The sequence below is a fragment of the Diorhabda sublineata genome, chromosome 1 (assembly GCF_026230105.1).
Source record: "Diorhabda sublineata isolate icDioSubl1.1 chromosome 1, icDioSubl1.1, whole genome shotgun sequence".
NCBI classification, from domain to species: Eukaryota; Metazoa; Arthropoda; class Insecta; order Coleoptera; family Chrysomelidae; genus Diorhabda; species Diorhabda sublineata.
This window is the reverse complement of record NC_079474.1, coordinates 33,198,273-33,216,362: the sequence shown is the minus strand read 5'-3', so window position 1 is coordinate 33,216,362 and position 18,090 is coordinate 33,198,273. Positions and strand designations below refer to the sequence as shown.

The 18,090-nt window shown below is 34.2% G+C and overlaps 1 protein-coding gene across 3 annotated transcripts in view; it reads left to right on the top strand.

Annotated features, from left to right (window-relative positions):
- Positions 1–18,090, top strand: part of LOC130441776 (cortactin-binding protein 2) — a 128,522-nt gene that overhangs the window by 79,128 nt on the left and 31,304 nt on the right. For all 3 annotated transcript variants that reach the window (XM_056775572.1, XM_056775580.1, XM_056775565.1), the window contains 2 exons: positions 118–391; positions 10,807–10,985. In XM_056775572.1, the coding sequence (XP_056631550.1) occupies positions 118–391; positions 10,807–10,985 (453 nt within the window). The remainder of the gene's footprint in view (positions 1–117; positions 392–10,806; positions 10,986–18,090) is intronic.

The window sequence follows — 18,090 nt, the reverse complement described above, 5'->3', positions numbered from 1 at the left end:
ATGTTGACCTTTGCTACTAATCACAACAGCTAGAATTTCTTGGGCAAAAATTTACTGTAAATTATTGTAAAGGTATACGTACGAATCTTGTGGATAATTTTTTTTTTTTCGTTACAGCTACCAGAGGGAGTGCAGTTGACGTTAAGTGAGCTGCGCGAAATGGCGTGTCAGCAGCAAGCGCAGATAGAATCGCAGCATCAATTGCTGGCTGCCAAAGAACAAAGGCTTAGGTACCTGAAAGAACAAGAGGCGCGACAGCAGCGCGTCCATGCGGAAAGCGAGCGATTACGTCGGTTGAGGGATCGCGTCGATGCGCAAGAACTCAAACTGCGTAAACTTAGAGCCCTTCGAGGGCAAGTCGACCAACAGAAACAAAATAATATTTCTCTCAGTAAGTATTTCGTAGAGTTTTATATTTATAAACTAACCATAAGTTTAGTTATAATATTACGTGGAAAACAGAAATAATTTCATGTTAGAATCAGATAAACAGTTAGAGTTTTCAAGGGAAGTCACAGGAATGAAAAAATATAAATTCTTCATAATAAATTATGTACATTTCAATAAATAAAAAAGTCATATTCATTCAATTAACAAAACCTGAAGTTTTGATATCAAATAATCTATTTCGTATCATATTTCTAAAGTATTTTTTTTCCAAAAACAATCTACAAAGAATTCGCACTCGTGTTACAATGTATCATATTTTTGTCTTTGTTTCCTTGTTTGTTGCCGTTATTTTATACCGGAAGCCATTCTTTTGTTAACTGTGGAAGCCTTCTTTTATTTGAAATAATCCTTAATACGAGATATCTATTTCTTACGAGGGGTATTTGAAAAGAAACATACAATAACATCACACAAATATGCTGCAAGAGTTCGCCAAAATCTTTATGCGCGCGCCAGTGACAAGTCTCAGCAAACTTGCAGCAAGGCGTGGCAAAATCGATCGAGGTATGCGCTTACTTCATGACAATGCTTCAGTTAAAATTGCTACGCTCTCCAAGCCTTCAAAGAGATTGAATACCCACTATATAGCCTTGATTTGGCCACGTCCAACTATTTTTTGTTCACAAAGCTGAAGGTCTGAAGGAAGTGGTAAGAGATTCTGACTACGTGCGATCATTAGATCTCTTTCAGAAGTAGATTTTATACTTTCATGATATTGGTGTTTGTCATACAATTGAAGAAGCGGAATCTCATCGCTATCGAACTTTTACACAGGCTGAAACTAACCTTCTAATTCGCCTAAATCCTCGGTCAATGCTTAGAATAATGACAGAAGAACGAAATATCAACCGCGACAAACAGTTCAGAATAAAATCAACGACATCGAATAATGTCAAACGCAAATAAGACAGAAAATGGTTTCTTAGTACATTCCCGAAACGAAAAGTCACCAGCGCCTATCACCAAACCGTACAAGACCAAAAAAACTCGTTAGAACAATTAGTAAGTGAAAACTATATTCATCTGCATCTTTGATAAGGTAGTAGCCTCAATTTAAGACGGTAGATCATACACGTAAGTTGCAGATTTATAAGTAAAATCGTAGTCTACAATCCATTGCATTGTGACTCGTTGGATACAAACGGGAAGCTTTGTAAGAAGGAATCAAGGTCTCAAATGATCTACCATAGATCAATTTTGTTAGACGTAGCTCAGAACCACAGATCTCTAATATATAAAAGTGACATAATCATCAGAAAATGACGGAAAGATGCTGAATTGAGAGCACGTAGAAGGAAGAAAGCTCCAGTGCATCTGCGATGTCTATTGGATTCTGTTACTATCAAATACATCTTCATCAAGCCTTTCAATATTGTGGATTATGGCTTTTAGCGCTTTAAAACCTTTTTTTTTGAAGTGGATTACTCCTCGTTTTCTAATTACCATTTTCTTTATAGTTTGTCGTTTGTTTTACAAATGAACTTTAATTCTGTTCTGTTTTTTTGCTGAAGATTTATTAGTGCTCTGGTGTGAATAGATTAAGAAGTTATCAATGATTCGTTGAATGTTCTAGGATACACCTCGAGTGGTGGTTCGTTTCAACATAATGCATTGGTCAACAGGTTCTTCACAAAGCTTATCACTGAGCATGCTTGAAATGTTTTAAAAAGAATCTATAGAATGAAACATTGAATGCAAATCGAGATTATCGATGTTGCTAGTTAACAGGACAAATCACACTTCGATACGGGGTAGATTTTGATTATGTTATTCAGCCCTCGTAATAATGTATTCAAAAACGAAACCGAGAAGATAAAATAAATATATTCGGAAGGAAATGCTCGCGGTTGGTTGAGCATGAAACAAAACAGTGTGTGTGGGTACGAAATACGAATATAACGGTTCCACACTATAATCATGCAGAAATATGTTTTAAAAGATTGAGGGAAACACATTTTTCTAGAAAACAGATGGAAATATTCAGTTAATTTAGGCCAGTCTTTATATATAGATATTTGATATGAAATTTTTCCGTCATCTTCAATTTAATGTTTGAAACTTGTTTACGGGGGAAAAAATAAAAAAATATCGAAGAACTCCGAATGAACTCTCAATAAATCTTAGTTGGAGTCGCCTTTTTTTTAGTTAACCTTTTGACCCGATGAAAAGATAAATGAGTGAACAAATCGAAAAACGTTTTAAGACCCAGAAATAATGTATTTAGTTTACAACCACAGCGAATAAAGTTTGATCAATACTAGATTGAATTTCAAAGAAAAACTAGTAGGAAACCGTAAAACGTCATAGTTTTGATAAAATATACAGGGTGTTGCTATTTTCGATCGACAACGCTCTATCACAGAGAGATCTCAATAAATGATTCATTTTGATATGGGAACACGAACCCTTATGGGGCCTAGTTGCTGAGATATAGGGTGTTCAAAATTTTTAATCAAAATCTGCCATAAATCAAAAACGCCTTTGAATTTTTTTTTCAAATTTGGTGACTTATATACTCCTTAATAAAGTAATAATTTGACATAAACAAACTTTGAAAAACTTTAACCGGTGGCGCGCTGTCAGGGTTAGTTGTCACTTTTATCCCCCAATTTTTTACGCCACTGGGGCAAATTTTTTCAAAGTTTGTTTATGTCAAAATATTACTTTATTAAGGAGTATATTGGTCACAAAATTTGAAAAAAAAAATTTAAACGCGTTTTTGATTTATGGCAATTTGATTTAAAATTTTGAACACCCTATATCTCAGCAACTGGACCCCGTAAGGGTTTGTATTCCTATATCAAAATGAATCATTTATTGAGATGTCTGTGGTGGTAGTCTAAGAGCTGGCCTCCATTTCGATTAAGGTACTTTCACAAGGCTGAAACTTTGCAAATCGGGCTTAGCAACTTTCGATCCATTTTACAGATACTTGCAACCGAACAAATCATTTGGCAATTTTTTTTATGCTCAAAATTGTCTAATTAAAAATTTACTCGAAAGACAGATTTGTGAAGATACATTTTTATTGCAACAAATGTCAATGAACCTGTATTTTGTATACGAGGGAGTTGATTTTCTCTACGATGAATATATCGTTAGTTTTCACCATATTTCTAATATTATCTGTAAAAATTTCATATTTATCTGACTATGGTCGTAGCCGAAGACGCAATAAAAGTTTTTCGTTTAATAATGTCATGATCTTTGGAATTCCAAATGTGTAATCTTCATTCATTATTTGGGAAAAGAGTAAACGTTAATTACCCAATATTATACTGATTTTTTGATGCCGATTTTAAGACGAAACTACTACATTTGTTGAAGAAAAAACTTTGGTTTCATCACCATTATGTATAGTAGAAAATTTAGCTGAACTGGCCCTCTTCGATTACTTTCTGTTTCGAAACGAAGAGATTTTAGACAAATGAAGAACATCTTCAACAGAATCAAAGTCATTAGACTAAGTGTGTACATGGTCTGATCAATTTGTGCGGGTTTGTCAACCGTTTTTATCTTCCGATGACTATGGAACAAAAGTTGAGCTTGAAACATTGTTTCCAATGGAGTTACGACTACTAAACCGTTGAAAATATTGCAGAAGTATTTTGAGAAGTAGTTAACAACTTACCAACGGCAATAACATCAAGTGTGCCATCTCTTGACCATATTTGCTCCATTCTAGTCAAGAGGAGTGCTTAACTTTTCTGCTCTTGGTCTAATGGTACTCGAAAATCGTCGTATCGGCATCAGAGAGATAGCAGAGACTTTCAACATCAACTTAATATGTTTTGCTCATGTTATGGTTATGCTAGACTAGTACCAAAAGATAAGAATATTTTGCAAAAACAACGTCCAGTAGAAGTCGCAAAAGGGTTTTCTATTCATCAAACGCTTCATTAGAAACTGCCAGAAAATCTGAAGAACGGTGCTACAAAAATTAGCTAGCCGAAATCACGTCAAAATGATACTCATCGTTTTTTTCGATTACTGTCGTGTGTTTCAGAGAATGGTCAGAGAATTCATGTACTTTTCACCATGATAATTTGCCGTTACATGTCAACACGAAACGGGAACGCGCCGCGAGTCCATTAAGATACTAAAGGTCACTTCAGCTGATGCTAACAAAAATCCTCTTTCATTAATGTTTTCTGGAGTTGCAGGACCTCCAAATCGTGGCTTATCTTCTAATGATTCTCGTCCCAATCGGAACAACTTTGACCTCCATTTTATTTTTGATTTGTGTTGGTGTTCTTTAGTCATACGCGGAACTGAATTTGAGACTTGACTGGGTGGTCGTTCGAGCTCTACTTAAATAAAACGAATTGAAGCAGCTAGTTGAAACTTTGTGAAAAAATTTTGAATATGAAGCCAAGAACTTTAGGAAAACACAAAATTTCTGGTGAAATTTATCCCAAACTATACCCAATTATAAAAAAATCTGGAGTGGAAAGTTAATACGCTGACACATAGATGGTACTACAAGTTTAAATCCATAGGCTCTGTTCAAATTGACGATTCTCAGTACTTAGAGCTATTTAATGGTAATAAACCCGAATTTTTTGTATCGATATGTGACAATGGATGAAGTTTTTTCACCCCGGAGTCCAAAGCGTCTATCGTAGCGTTATTGGAGTGTTTGAAGAACTAAATCGTGTAAAAATGAAGAAGAAAGTAATGCTTCACCAAGGCAATCTCAATTCAATGATAACGAAGGCAAAATGCACGAATCAGGCATCGAAATTCCCCTGCATCTATAGTATTCTCCAGCTCTAACCACTAGCGATTTTTTCTGGCCCCAAACCTCAATATGACGCTCGCTAAAATGAAATTCTGCTCTAATGAAAATGGTATTGACGAAACTGAAGCCTATTTTGATAGATAAATCGTATTATAAAAATGTTTAAACTATATTGAATAATAAAATAAAATTTTATTAAACAAAAATTTTTTTCTATGCTAGCCTAGATTGAGGGTCGTTGGATTGTTTTTGAATGGGTTAGGGCTTTATTCGTGTGGGGCGAGGGATGTTTCAAATTTGTCCTGATAAAGAAAAATTTTCTTCTGCAAAATGCAACGAAAAAGGACAAAAAAGAGAAAACAGAGTAAAAAGAAAAGAAAAACGCCTTCTTCCGAGAATGTAATAGACTTTTTTGTTTATTTATTTAAGGGGGTACAGCTGCGGATGTCGTCGGCTAACTAATTTAATAACTTTTTAGTCCGCCTGTTTTATTTTTTCGTACGACCCTCGTATTTAAAAAATACTTTTTCCAACGTTTATTATAGCCGTAATTCATGATATACATTTCCAATTTCAAATAGTCATACAAAGAAAAGTGTAACCGCCACACGTCTGAAAAAAAATAATAAATTCATTAGGTTTATATTGAAAAATATTATGGCTGTTTCAGAGATATCATCGCATAAAATATATGTTTCTGTTTATGTGATTCATACTCATATTTTTTGAACAAAACACTCTTTCTAGGTTAGCGGCGAAAAACCGATTTTCTAATACGAGGGTTGCTATTTTGGTTTTAAGATATCCAAATAAAAACTTGTCGAAGCTAACCTCCAAAAGACGTGATTTGAACGCGTCAACATCTTCTTCGGGAGCAAAAAAACCATTAAATGTCAAACAGGCGGATGACCCATCGTTTTTGTTTGAATTGGTGTGAAAGCTCGCATTGTCTCGGTGAAGATTGATTCGTTCTTCTGCGATTCATTTGAACGCGTCAACATCTTCTTCAGGATCAAAAAAACCATTGAATGTCAAACAAGGTCTGTATGGCGAATGACCCATCATTTTTGTTTGAATTGGTGTGAAAGCTCGCATTGTCTCGGTGAAGATTGATTCGTTCTTCTGCGATTGATTTGAACGCATCAACATCTTCTTCAGGATCAAAAAAACCATTGAATGTCAAACAAGGTCTGTACGGCGAATGACCCATCATTTTTGTTTGAATTGGTGTGAAAGCTCGCATTGTCTCGGTGAAGATTGATTCGTTCTTCTGCGATTGATTTGAACGCGTCAACATCTTCTTCAGGATCAAAAAAACCATTGAATGTCAAACAAGGTCTGTATGGCGAATGACCCATCATTTTTGTTTGAATTGGTGTGAAAGCTCGCATTGTCTCGGTGAAGATTGATTCGTTCTTCTGCGATTGATTTGAACGCATCAACATCTTCTTCAGGATCAAAAAAACCATTGAATGTCAAACAAGGTCTGTATGGCGAATGACCCATCATTTTTGTTTGAATTGGTGTGAAAGCTCGCATTGTCTCGGTGAAGATTGATTCGTTCTTCTGCGATTGATTTGAACGCATCAACATCTTCTTCAGGATCAAAAAAACCATTGAATGTCAAACAAGGTCTGTATGGCGAATGACCCATCATTTTTGTTTGAATTGGTGTGAAAGCTCGCATTGTCTCGGTGAAGATTGATTCGTTCTTCTGCGATTGATTTGAACGCGTCAACATCTTCTTCAGGATCAAAAAAACCATTGAATGTCAAACAAGGTCTGTATGGCGAATGACCCATCATTTTTGTTTGAATTGGTGTGAAAGCTCGCATTGTCTCGGTGAAGATTGATTCGTTCTTCTGCGATTGATTTGAACGCATCAACATCTTCTTCAGGATCAAAAAAACCATTGAATGTCAAACAAGGTCTGTATGGCGAATGACCCATCATTTTTGTTTGAATTGGTGTGAAAGCTCGCATTGTCTCGGTGAAGATTGATTCGTTCTTCTGCGATTGATTTGAACGCATCAACATCTTCTTCAGGATCAAAAAAACCATTGAATGTCAAACAAGGTCTGTATGGCGAATGACCCATCATTTTTGTTTGAATTGGTGTGAAAGCTCGCATTGTCTCGGTGAAGATTGATTCGTTCTTCTGCGATTGATTTGAACGCATCAACATCTTCTTCAGGATCAAAAAAACCATTGAATGTCAAACAAGGTCTGTATGGCGAATGACCCATCATTTTTGTTTGAATTGGTGTGAAAGCTCGCATTGTCTCGGTGAAGATTGATTCGTTCTTCTGCGATTGATTTGAACGCATCAACATCTTCTTCAGGATCAAAAAAACCATTGAATGTCAAACAAGGTCTGTATGGCGAATGACCCATCATTTTTGTTTGAATTGGTGTGAAAGCTCGCATTGTCTCGGTGAAGATTGATTCGTTCTTCTGCGATTGATTTGAACGCATCAACATCTTCTTCAGGATCAAAAAAACCATTGAATGTCAAACAAGGTCTGTACGGCGAATGACCCATCATTTTTGTTTGAATTGGTGTGAAAGCTCGCATTGTCTCGGTGAAGATTGATTCGTTCTTCTGCGATTGATTTGAACGCGTCAACATCTTCTTCAGGATCAAAAAAACCATTGAATGTCAAACAAGGTCTGTATGGCGAATGACCCATCATTTTTGTTTGAATTGGTGTGAAAGCTCGCATTGTCTCGGTGAAGATTGATTCGTTCTTCTGCGATTGATTTGAACGCATCAACATCTTCTTCAGGATCAAAAAAACCATTGAATGTCAAACAAGGTCTGTATGGCGAATGACCCATCATTTTTGTTTGAATTGGTGTGAAAGCTCGCATTGTCTCGGTGAAGATTGATTCGTTCTTCTGCGATTGATTTGAACGCATCAACATCTTCTTCAGGATCAAAAAAACCATTGAATGTCAAACAAGGTCTGTATGGCGAATGACCCATCATTTTTGTTTGAATTGGTGTGAAAGCTCGCATTGTCTCGGTGAAGATTGATTCGTTCTTCTGCGATTGATTTGAACGCGTCAACATCTTCTTCAGGATCAAAAAAACCATTGAATGTCAAACAAGGTCTGTATGGCGAATGACCCATCATTTTTGTTTGAATTGGTGTGAAAGCTCGCATTGTCTCGGTGAAGATTGATTCGTTCTTCTGCGATTGATTTGAACGCGTCAACATCTTCTTCAGGATCAAAAAAACCATTGAATGTCAAACAAGGTCTGTACACAGGATTTTCCTACTTAGGGATTCTACTAAGTAGGGAGTAGTTTGGTATGTTTATAAATTGTTTGGTTTATGAAATGATGATGATTGTTATCCGAGATGTTGAAAAACTATGTTCAAAATCGTCTTCGATGAGCTTTCAGACTTCCAAGCAAAACAATCTGGTTTGTCGTTCAACTAAACTAGTATAAAATGGCGTCAAATTTTTCCCTTCAACTTACGAGGGTTATACGTTATTCACACTATCGTCGAACGAGATTTTTTTCCTATTTGAAATGCTAGAAATTTGTCGTGCTTTTTATACATAGTTTATACACTATTTACAAGCAATCCAACTCGTCTGAAAAGAATTCTTCTTTCTGTTTAATATTTCATATACGTGGGTTATACGAAATTCACAAACAATTTAGTCTCGCATGACTAGGATTATTTTCTATTTAAGATTCTGCTAGAAATAGAAAATTTTTTACTTAAATATTGGAAACTATTCGTAATGATATAGAGATTTTTAGTAAAAAAACTTTTGATTGAATTTTCTATTATTTTTAAAATATTTTGCAAACTAAGCAATCAATCATCATTCAAAACAGTACGAGGGAGGATCCAAAAATAATTATTCTTTAAAAATTGTATATTTTGATTTATTTTTACAAAACGACGTCATTATCCTCAATATATATTAGGTCATCGATGCTCCCATTGCTGGGAATAACAAAAAGTGACACGGGGCCAGGTAAGGTAAACGAGGTGTCGTTTGTAGCCCAAAACCGTTGACGGAGATGGTTATATAGCAGGTGCATTGTCTAGATGGAAGGACCCGTCTTCGATCTCTCACAAATCAAATATTTTTCGTTCCTCGACTCACTAATACTTGATTACTTATCAGGCACAAAATTTTCATCGAATCGAAAAATTAATAAGCTTAGACTTGAGTTTTTCCCATGGGGTTATCTTCGTGAAATGTATTCAACAATTTCCACAGCATTTTTAACATTTATCAGGAAAAATTTCATATCTATACGTGGGTATAATGAATAATAAAACAAGAACGAAGTGTTACTAGCGGAAAAAAGTCACTGTAGGTTTCATCTCATTGAAGAAATGCTTTCAGTACTTTTATATATCTTTCTATTCCAATAAGTGTTCATAATTATTATTTTGTTGCGTTTTCATACCCGACGTTAATTTTGTTTTCTTTTTTTTTGTTCTTTAAGATACTCAAATTGAAATTTCACTCCTATCGTACGATATTTTTTTATTACCAACTTTTCATCTTTAAATATCAATAATCCATCTAAGGTAACTAGAAAATCCCCAAAAGGGTTTATTCTTTATTAAATTTATAATTTGAAAACCTCTCAGAATATATATCAATATCGATTTTCTGTTATGAAAGACGAGCTTCGTTGCTGATATTGCATATAAGATTGTAAACGCAATTCAATCTTCGTCAAAATGTCTGATAAATCGACACTCTTTTCAATCAAGTACATAAATTGTCATATTAAGGGAATAGTTTCTGTTCAATGTGGTATTCGTAGTTCATTAAAAGTCATATGAATCTACATATTCGTCTTATGGAGATGCACACTACGAGGAAGGTTCCAGAAGTACTTTGGGATCTATACATCAAATGTTTCAAGTTTGAAGACTCCATGTTGTTTAGTATTTGTTTGGCAGCCATTAATAGTGTTTAAATGAGGTCGTACAATTTGCGAAGACCAGCCTCGCAATGATGGACCAAATGAGGTGACGACTCCACAAATGTTGAAGAAAATCCACATTAGAAACTGACAAAACTTATATTAGACACCCTCTATATTTTCTTGTGAAACAAAGTTTTTCCTATCCGGAAAATGCAAAGATATATTTGGAAAAGTAGGAATAAAGAAAATAAACTAGTTAACTTAAGAGCAGCTGTTTGGATCTTTGAGACTAACATAGAAAATTTAATTTACTTTCTTTGGTGACAGCCCTTCGAAGTTTATTTCTCTCAGTTTTTTAGTCCTTAAATTAAAATAAACTTGATTTCACAAAACTATATTATAGTACAAGAAAATGAAAAGATCCTGAAAGAATCTAAATATATTTTTCAACATTTTTTTTTTGGTATATCTTATAAAAAGATACAAGAAAATAAACAGTCAACTACAAGTTGCACTTTAACAAAAAAGGCCCTTCGTAGCTTTTTATTATTATTATATTTACAAAATTCGGATGTTTGAATCTTTAAGGTCGAAAATTATATTAAGAATTGCACTTAAACAAAACTTTTATAATGTAAAACTTACTTTTTTCAGCTCGATTGCCTTGCCCTCAGTTATTTATATATATATTTTTCCTTTACAGCAAGTGACCTTGACTCCATACGAGCCCTTTTCAATGAAAAAGAAAAGGAGCTATCTCTGGCTGTGGCCAAAGTGGAAGAGTTAACGAGACAGTTGGAGGAATTGAGGAGAGGACGATCTAACAAAAACTCCCCGCCCCCTTCCGCTTTGGAATTGGATAAACTCAGACGGGAACTCATGGTAAGTTTCTTATCTATATTCTATACCCTCTAAATCGACCTCTAACTTTGCACACAAAAATAGTCGGACGGGGCCAGATCAGGGCTATATGTGGGTGTCCAATCTTTGCGAAGCAACATTCCTATACAGTAGCCTTTTAACGCAGTATTAGTTCCTTGAAGTCAATAAAAAAAATTCACTCGCAGTCTCAAAACATTAAAAATAGATCTTGAACTGTAGGTTGTAGAGTTCAGGAAAGTCCAAGTCTCTGTTCAACTCTAGATCGCCTATAAGTCGAAGTGATCTCTTCTGCATTGAGTCCAGCATCCTCAATAAATGCTTGGGAGACGAGCTCCAAAAGTGCGAGAAATACTCCAAAAATAGACGAATCTGGGCCTTGTAGAGGATTACTAGCTGTCGCGGGGTATATAGTTTTTTGGTTTTAAAGATTTTCTGAAGCTTCCTTGGCTAAATCGACCCAGTGACTATGCCAGGACGTGTAGCTTCCAACCTCAATACCCAATAAGTTGGAGTGATGGTGAGATGTCCAGACAGGACTAAATCCTGAGCTGCAATCTTCTTAGAAAAAACAGAAGCCCTGGTTTTTTTTGCATTAAATTCAGTTAGATTGCTTAGAGATGGGGTTTGCAATTTTGTTGAGTAAATTTTTGAGATGCATCCTTGGGAAATCTCAAACCTTTCTGTGTGTCCATCGATAGCGGTCTGGATGGATCGGTCTTTGAGAAAGCTTCTAAGCCAGTTAAAAATTCTAATTCTTTAATATTTGCTGTAAAAATGCGTTGTAATCTATTGCGCCGAAAATGCGACGATTTTTTTACTTGTTTATGTTGTTTCATAATTTTTTTCAACTAATAAATAAACAAAGATATTCCGAAACCAGATATTTGTTGGCTCCGATTAGCAATATGTCTATATCGTCTTCCTCTTTCTGAAAACTCCATCACCTTTCCATTAAATCCATGATTCATGTACCTACGTGGATGTAGCGGGAACGGTGTCGAGTTAACGAGAATTTTAATTGGCCGTAACTGTTGATTAATTAATGTTGGTTTATATTTTGCTCCCAAAAATTGTCACAATGTAATTTATAACCGTTTTAATAACTAGTAGAGTTACCATATTTTGATATAGGGGAAAGCACTAGTGCGTTCCATTGCTCATTTTCTAAAACAATATTTAACTTCGTACGAAACACATGTAGTGGTAACAGCCAGGTGCAATTCACAATGAAACTCCCAGAAAGACTAAGAGAAATTGATTAATTCTAATTTAACAACCGACAAAAACAAGAGGAAAACACAACCGGCTTCTAATATTTATATTTGTGTATAGTTTATGGTGTTGAACGTGATTGTTGCGGGATTGGGGAAATAAAACACTCTTTTCATCAATATACGTAATGCGGTAAATAAATTCTTAACCCAACACAGAAATAAAGGTCATAAATCGAAAAACTGTGATTAGTTTTCAATATATTTTACGTATTCATAAATATCACTTGAATAATTTCTGCGATTACTTTCACTATTTTGTTTTTTCAGTAAGACTATTTATTTAAAAACTAACTGCGATTATACAAATCATTTATACACCTAAATAAAATTCTAGAAAGTACTAGATCGAAAAGAAACGAAAGAAATAAATAAATAGACTTTCCTAGAAATTATTTAGAAGAAATACTGTAAATAAACCATCTGCTACAAGTAAACATTAAACATTTATTTTTATACACTTTTAAGAACTAAAGCTTCTACGCTGTCAAAATATTTACCCCTCGGTTTGCGAACAAAATATGGTCGGACGGGACAAGATCAGGGATGTATGGTGGGTGTTCAATGTCTACGAAGCCACATTCGTGTACATTAGTCTTGAATTATTGGGAACTGGAATATTGTATGAAACAAGCACACACCTCGGTTGATTTTGCCGCGCATTTTTCGATAAATTGTTGACGTAACGTCCTTAGTTAAAAAAATATTGCGTGATCTTTACTTCTTTTGGCACGAACTCTCCTTTCCTATGCCACAAAAGACTATAACCTATTAAATAAACGGCTCATACTTTCTAAAAATCGCTGCCTTTGCACTGTATTGAGAATTCGAAGCACCCACTTTGCATCCTCCTAATCCTCCCCCCCTAAACTTTCAAGACTCAATCTTGGTTTGTTTGTATATGAAGAGGGCTTTACAAGATTAAACAGAAATCCAGACTATCTAGTCTAGACTATAAATGATAGGAAACTTGAGGTTCCAGATGAACATTGGACGTAAAAATTAAAAATAATGTTAACACTAGTTAAAAAAAGATTTTTTGGACTTATTTATTCATTCATTTACAGTGAAATAAGGTTAATTTGAAAAACTGCAATTAGAACAGTTGCTTATGCAGACTTCTTGCGAATATAACGAATTTCTTAAATCATCTTGACATGTATTGTTGCTACTTGAAGATTGGAGAAGCTGATTCTGATGATGCAACAGGCAACTAATCACACAAATCTGAAATGTACCCCTCAGCGACCGTTGAGGTCTTCCATCCCCCGCGTCATTTGATCGTCGTCATATCTGCTGTGCGAGTAAAGACGCTAAAGATCTTCGAAAGCTGTGGACCAGTAAAAAACTTCGAATCATCTGGTATCTTACTAAAAGTATTTATTCTAACTGGTTGGCTACTAAATTCATTGTTAAAGTATTTATAAATATCACTTGAATAAATCTGCGATTACTTTCACTACTTTGTTTTTTTCACTAAAACTATTTATTTAAAAACTAACTGCGATTATACAAATCATTTATACACCTAAATAAAATTCTAGAAAGTACTAGATCGAAAAGAAACGAAAGAAATAAATAAATAGACTTTCCAGGAAATTATTTAGAAGAAATACTGTAAATAAACCGTCTGCTACCAATAAACAGCCAACTAGTTTCGCCATTTATGAAAAATGTGAAATACGTCGCTCGAATTCACCGAATTTTTAAAATTTCGTAGTATTTGGACAGGGAAACTATTTTGCGAATTTGTTTGTAATAGTACTTTACAAAAAATGGTTTATTTCTTCAGAAGACACCTCACATTTTGTCGCTTCAGAAATACAAGTAATTTGTGATGACATTCGGATATTATTTAAAAAAATGGGTGAAAATAACTACAAATTTCGTCATTAACTATTTTTTTTTTTTGTTTTCTTTGTACGAAGGGTTTTATAATGTATGATGTACGTCTTAAAACTGTTCGTTTTTCAATCATCTCCACTCACAAAATAAAATCTTCTAAATTCAATACGGTACTGTACTAATATGTTTATTGGTGTATCAGAAATGAAAACTTGCTCCCAGTGAAATCTTCTGCGTTTCTCGTGTGGCACAAGCCATGAAAGAGAGGCGAGAGGGGTAAATTCAGAAGGAAGAATGTTCCAAAAAGTGTGACTAAACGTAATTGAAACAAAAATAAGCGAATTCCAACAATGCTAGCGAAATGAAAAACGAGCTCGGTATGCGAATAGAAACAAAATGAAAATTTTTGATTCTCGATCATCTAGTCCGGTTTCTGAGTGTTAAAACGAACCAATAATTAAATAAAAATGTCATAATAAACATATAAACACATAGATTGACAGTTCCCTGACGATATACAACTTGAAAAAATATCGATTTTTAAATCTATTTGAATCGTAACCTGATGAATCGATTCATAGATAATCGAGGTGTAAAAGATCGACTTTTTTAAATTTATGTATAAATAATGTTCAAATTCCTCGTTTAAGCCTTGAGGAAACTAAACACACAAACATCTCGCGAGTTTTTAAGTAATCAATCCTTTAACCGGTAACAGTAATATTTTATTTGTTCCCAAGAATCGATTCTTCGATTAATCGATTTCAGATCGCCATGTCCACTGAGGAATAAATAAAAAAACGAACTGGTAGAGTACGAGACACATATAAACAATAGAACACATGAAATGATAGAAGAATATATATATATATATATATATATACAGGGTGATTGATTAGTGTGATAAAGCTCAGTACCTTCTTTGTACGTTGTATTAGACATCTTACAGGGTGTGTCATTTCAAAGTTACAATTTATTATATATTTTGAATCCACATCACAGTAATATAAAGTTGAAATGTGATCTACAGGGTATTTAAAAAGTTATATCTAACATTCCATAAAAATAGCAACATGTTCAATACCCTGTACAATGCAAGGAAAATTGAAGAACGAAGATCTGTTAGGGCCAAAGCATTCGATTGGTAGTTAAAATTTTGGAAAATTATTTCTTTATTATTCATTGAATATGATACGAAATCAAAATACTAATACACGAATTCCTCAAATTTTCAAATTGATACTACTGAACTTTATCACATAAATCAATCAAAATGAAATCAAAAACACGAAAAATATTTAGAATATTCATTCGAACGCGTACTAGAAAGGGTAAGATTATTTGACAAGAACAATTTGTATGAATCATACATTTCCTGGGTATTATACACCGATTCCGGATGTGACAAGGTGTGTATTTCCTCTGTAAATATGTAGGTTTTATATATTTACTCATTTAATTAACCCCGTCTGAGAGTTTGGAATGCGATATGAAACAAACGCTAGTTTTTTATAATTCATATATTTTATTTGCAAATATTTAGGGATAGATCGAGATTTTCCTTAGAAAGTAATCAAATATGGGACAAATATCGAGAAAGTACGAACCATGATCACTCACGCACGGCTAAACAAACAAAAAAACTGCTAAATCTGCTTTCCCTTCATCTTGAAGTGAAAAAAAAGGCATTTAGCGAAGATTAATCGAGATAGAAAAATCATATAAAGCTAGAAATCAGTGGCCAAATGCATTTTTTGACGATTACAATTTTTCGAATCGTTATATCTCAGAAACGATGACTCGTAGGAAAAAAGTATTCATACGTTTTTTGTAGATAATTTTATGGTCTACAATTTTTATCTAAGGTATTTTTTTGATAAAACTTACCGTGTTGCTGAAAATCACGAAAAATTCAATTTTTTACCTTTGACCTTGAATAACATTTTTTCCACACAAGGGAATGATGGGAAACTTTAAAATTTCAGTTTTAATTACATTTTAAACAATTTCATTGATTATCAGCTTATAGGGAATTTATGTAACTTCGAATGTCTAAAATGACCGGACTATAAACGTATCGGTTGAAAAGTGCGAGGAAGTTCTCGAGATATCCAGAAACGATATTAAATTAACAATCCGTTTTCTCATAGGTCACTGTCCCGTTAAATATCATATAGCAACTATGAGAATTGTAGTTGTGTATGATTTTTAATTTCGAAGTAAACCCCAAATTTGACTTGACTATGATTCAATAAAATGTTAAACACGCTACTGGAATTGCCTCGCTTTCGTATATATATCACCAATACGCCCTTTCGTCAGTCGACATATTTATTAGAACATGTTTGCATTCTTATTCTAAAATGGCGAAAATTTAAATATCAATATACACCATTTCATAAAAATATTCATTGAATCTCGTAAACTAATACAACCCTCCAGGAGAAAAATTTATCTATGCGGCAAAATCATAAAAATTTTATGAATGACTCGTCTTTTTGTTGTCGTCAACGAGAAATTCTTTTTGTGTGCAATGACGTAATTAAGTACAGTCAGATATAAAGATTGGGGAAATATTTTCGGCGGAGTACAGTATGATTTTATCCGTTTTCCTGCCGTACCATAGTCTTTTTCTATTAATAACATGATTGGAAACTGTTAAGAATACACTTGGATCTCTCACTACGAGGATGGTTCCAGAAGTACCTGGCCTGACCCGGTAGTTGCTTGATTAAAGTCATTAGCGCAACCAAACCAGAGTTTAAACGAGGCCATACGACATGCGAAGACTCGTCCACTGATAGTGCGCGAGCTACCAGACATAGTAGGCATTTCGGAAAGTGCGATAGAACCGAAAATTTGCACTGAAACGATAGACGCGGCGGTTTTTTGGGATACGCGTGGAATAATTTTCATTAACTACCTTGAAAAATTGAAAAACAATCAACGGCGAGTATTATTCGCAACTGATTGCATCATTTGAGCAAAAACGGCTAAGACGAAAGTGTTGGAATACACCAGCTGACATATCCGTTATGTCAATGACCAAAATTAACGAATTAGTGTATAGAGTTAAAAAGAGATTAGAAAATAAATATATTTTTCCCAAAATTTTTGTGTTTTCGATGTCCCAGGAACTTCTGGGATCATCACTGTATATTAATTTGACCGCAATAATAATCGGTAGAACTTTAATTGCATTATTTGGGTTTGAGGAACATTAGCACTTACATTTTGCTATAAAAATTTTGCTATCTGTAGTTGTATCAAAATATCTGGGTACTTGACGTTCATACATATACCGGGCGTTCCAATAAAATGGTTCTAGGCCACGCAGATCACGATACTGTTTCATCATGTTTGCGGAGAGCTACTCCAAATATCCCACAATATATATCAAAATTTCATTATGCGAGATTAAATTTTTGTGTTTTCTTTCTTGGGACAGATACTTTGTATCCCAAATACCAGCTTAAAACCTCCACCAAAAGTATCATCCAATACATCTTGTATTTTCACATCAATGTTGTTTAGTCTAGATCATTATTTACATTATATTATTGTCATATGATATTCTTAGTTTTCAGTTTTGTTTTTTCAAGAATTCTGCAGCCCTTGCGTCTCTGCATATATCATATCTCCGTATTTATAGTCCGGGAAATTTATTTATATTTAATTTACAACTCTCAATCTGTTGATTCCAACAAACCGTTTCTCAAAATCCTTAATTTTAATGAAATTCAAAAACATATACTTAAAGTCAATTTACGCGGTCGCCATTTTGAATATTCAAAATTAGAAAACACCAACCTTCTTAAATTCAATTTTTTTGTCGTTTTGTTTAAAATTGCTGCATAAATAAGTAAATTTTCCGATTGTTTCCGATTGAACAAAAAAATTTTTTAAACGTACTCAAATAATATTTTGGGGCATAAGAATTGATTGGCATTGATTTTTTGATCTCACTCCCTCGGACTATAAATTGAAGT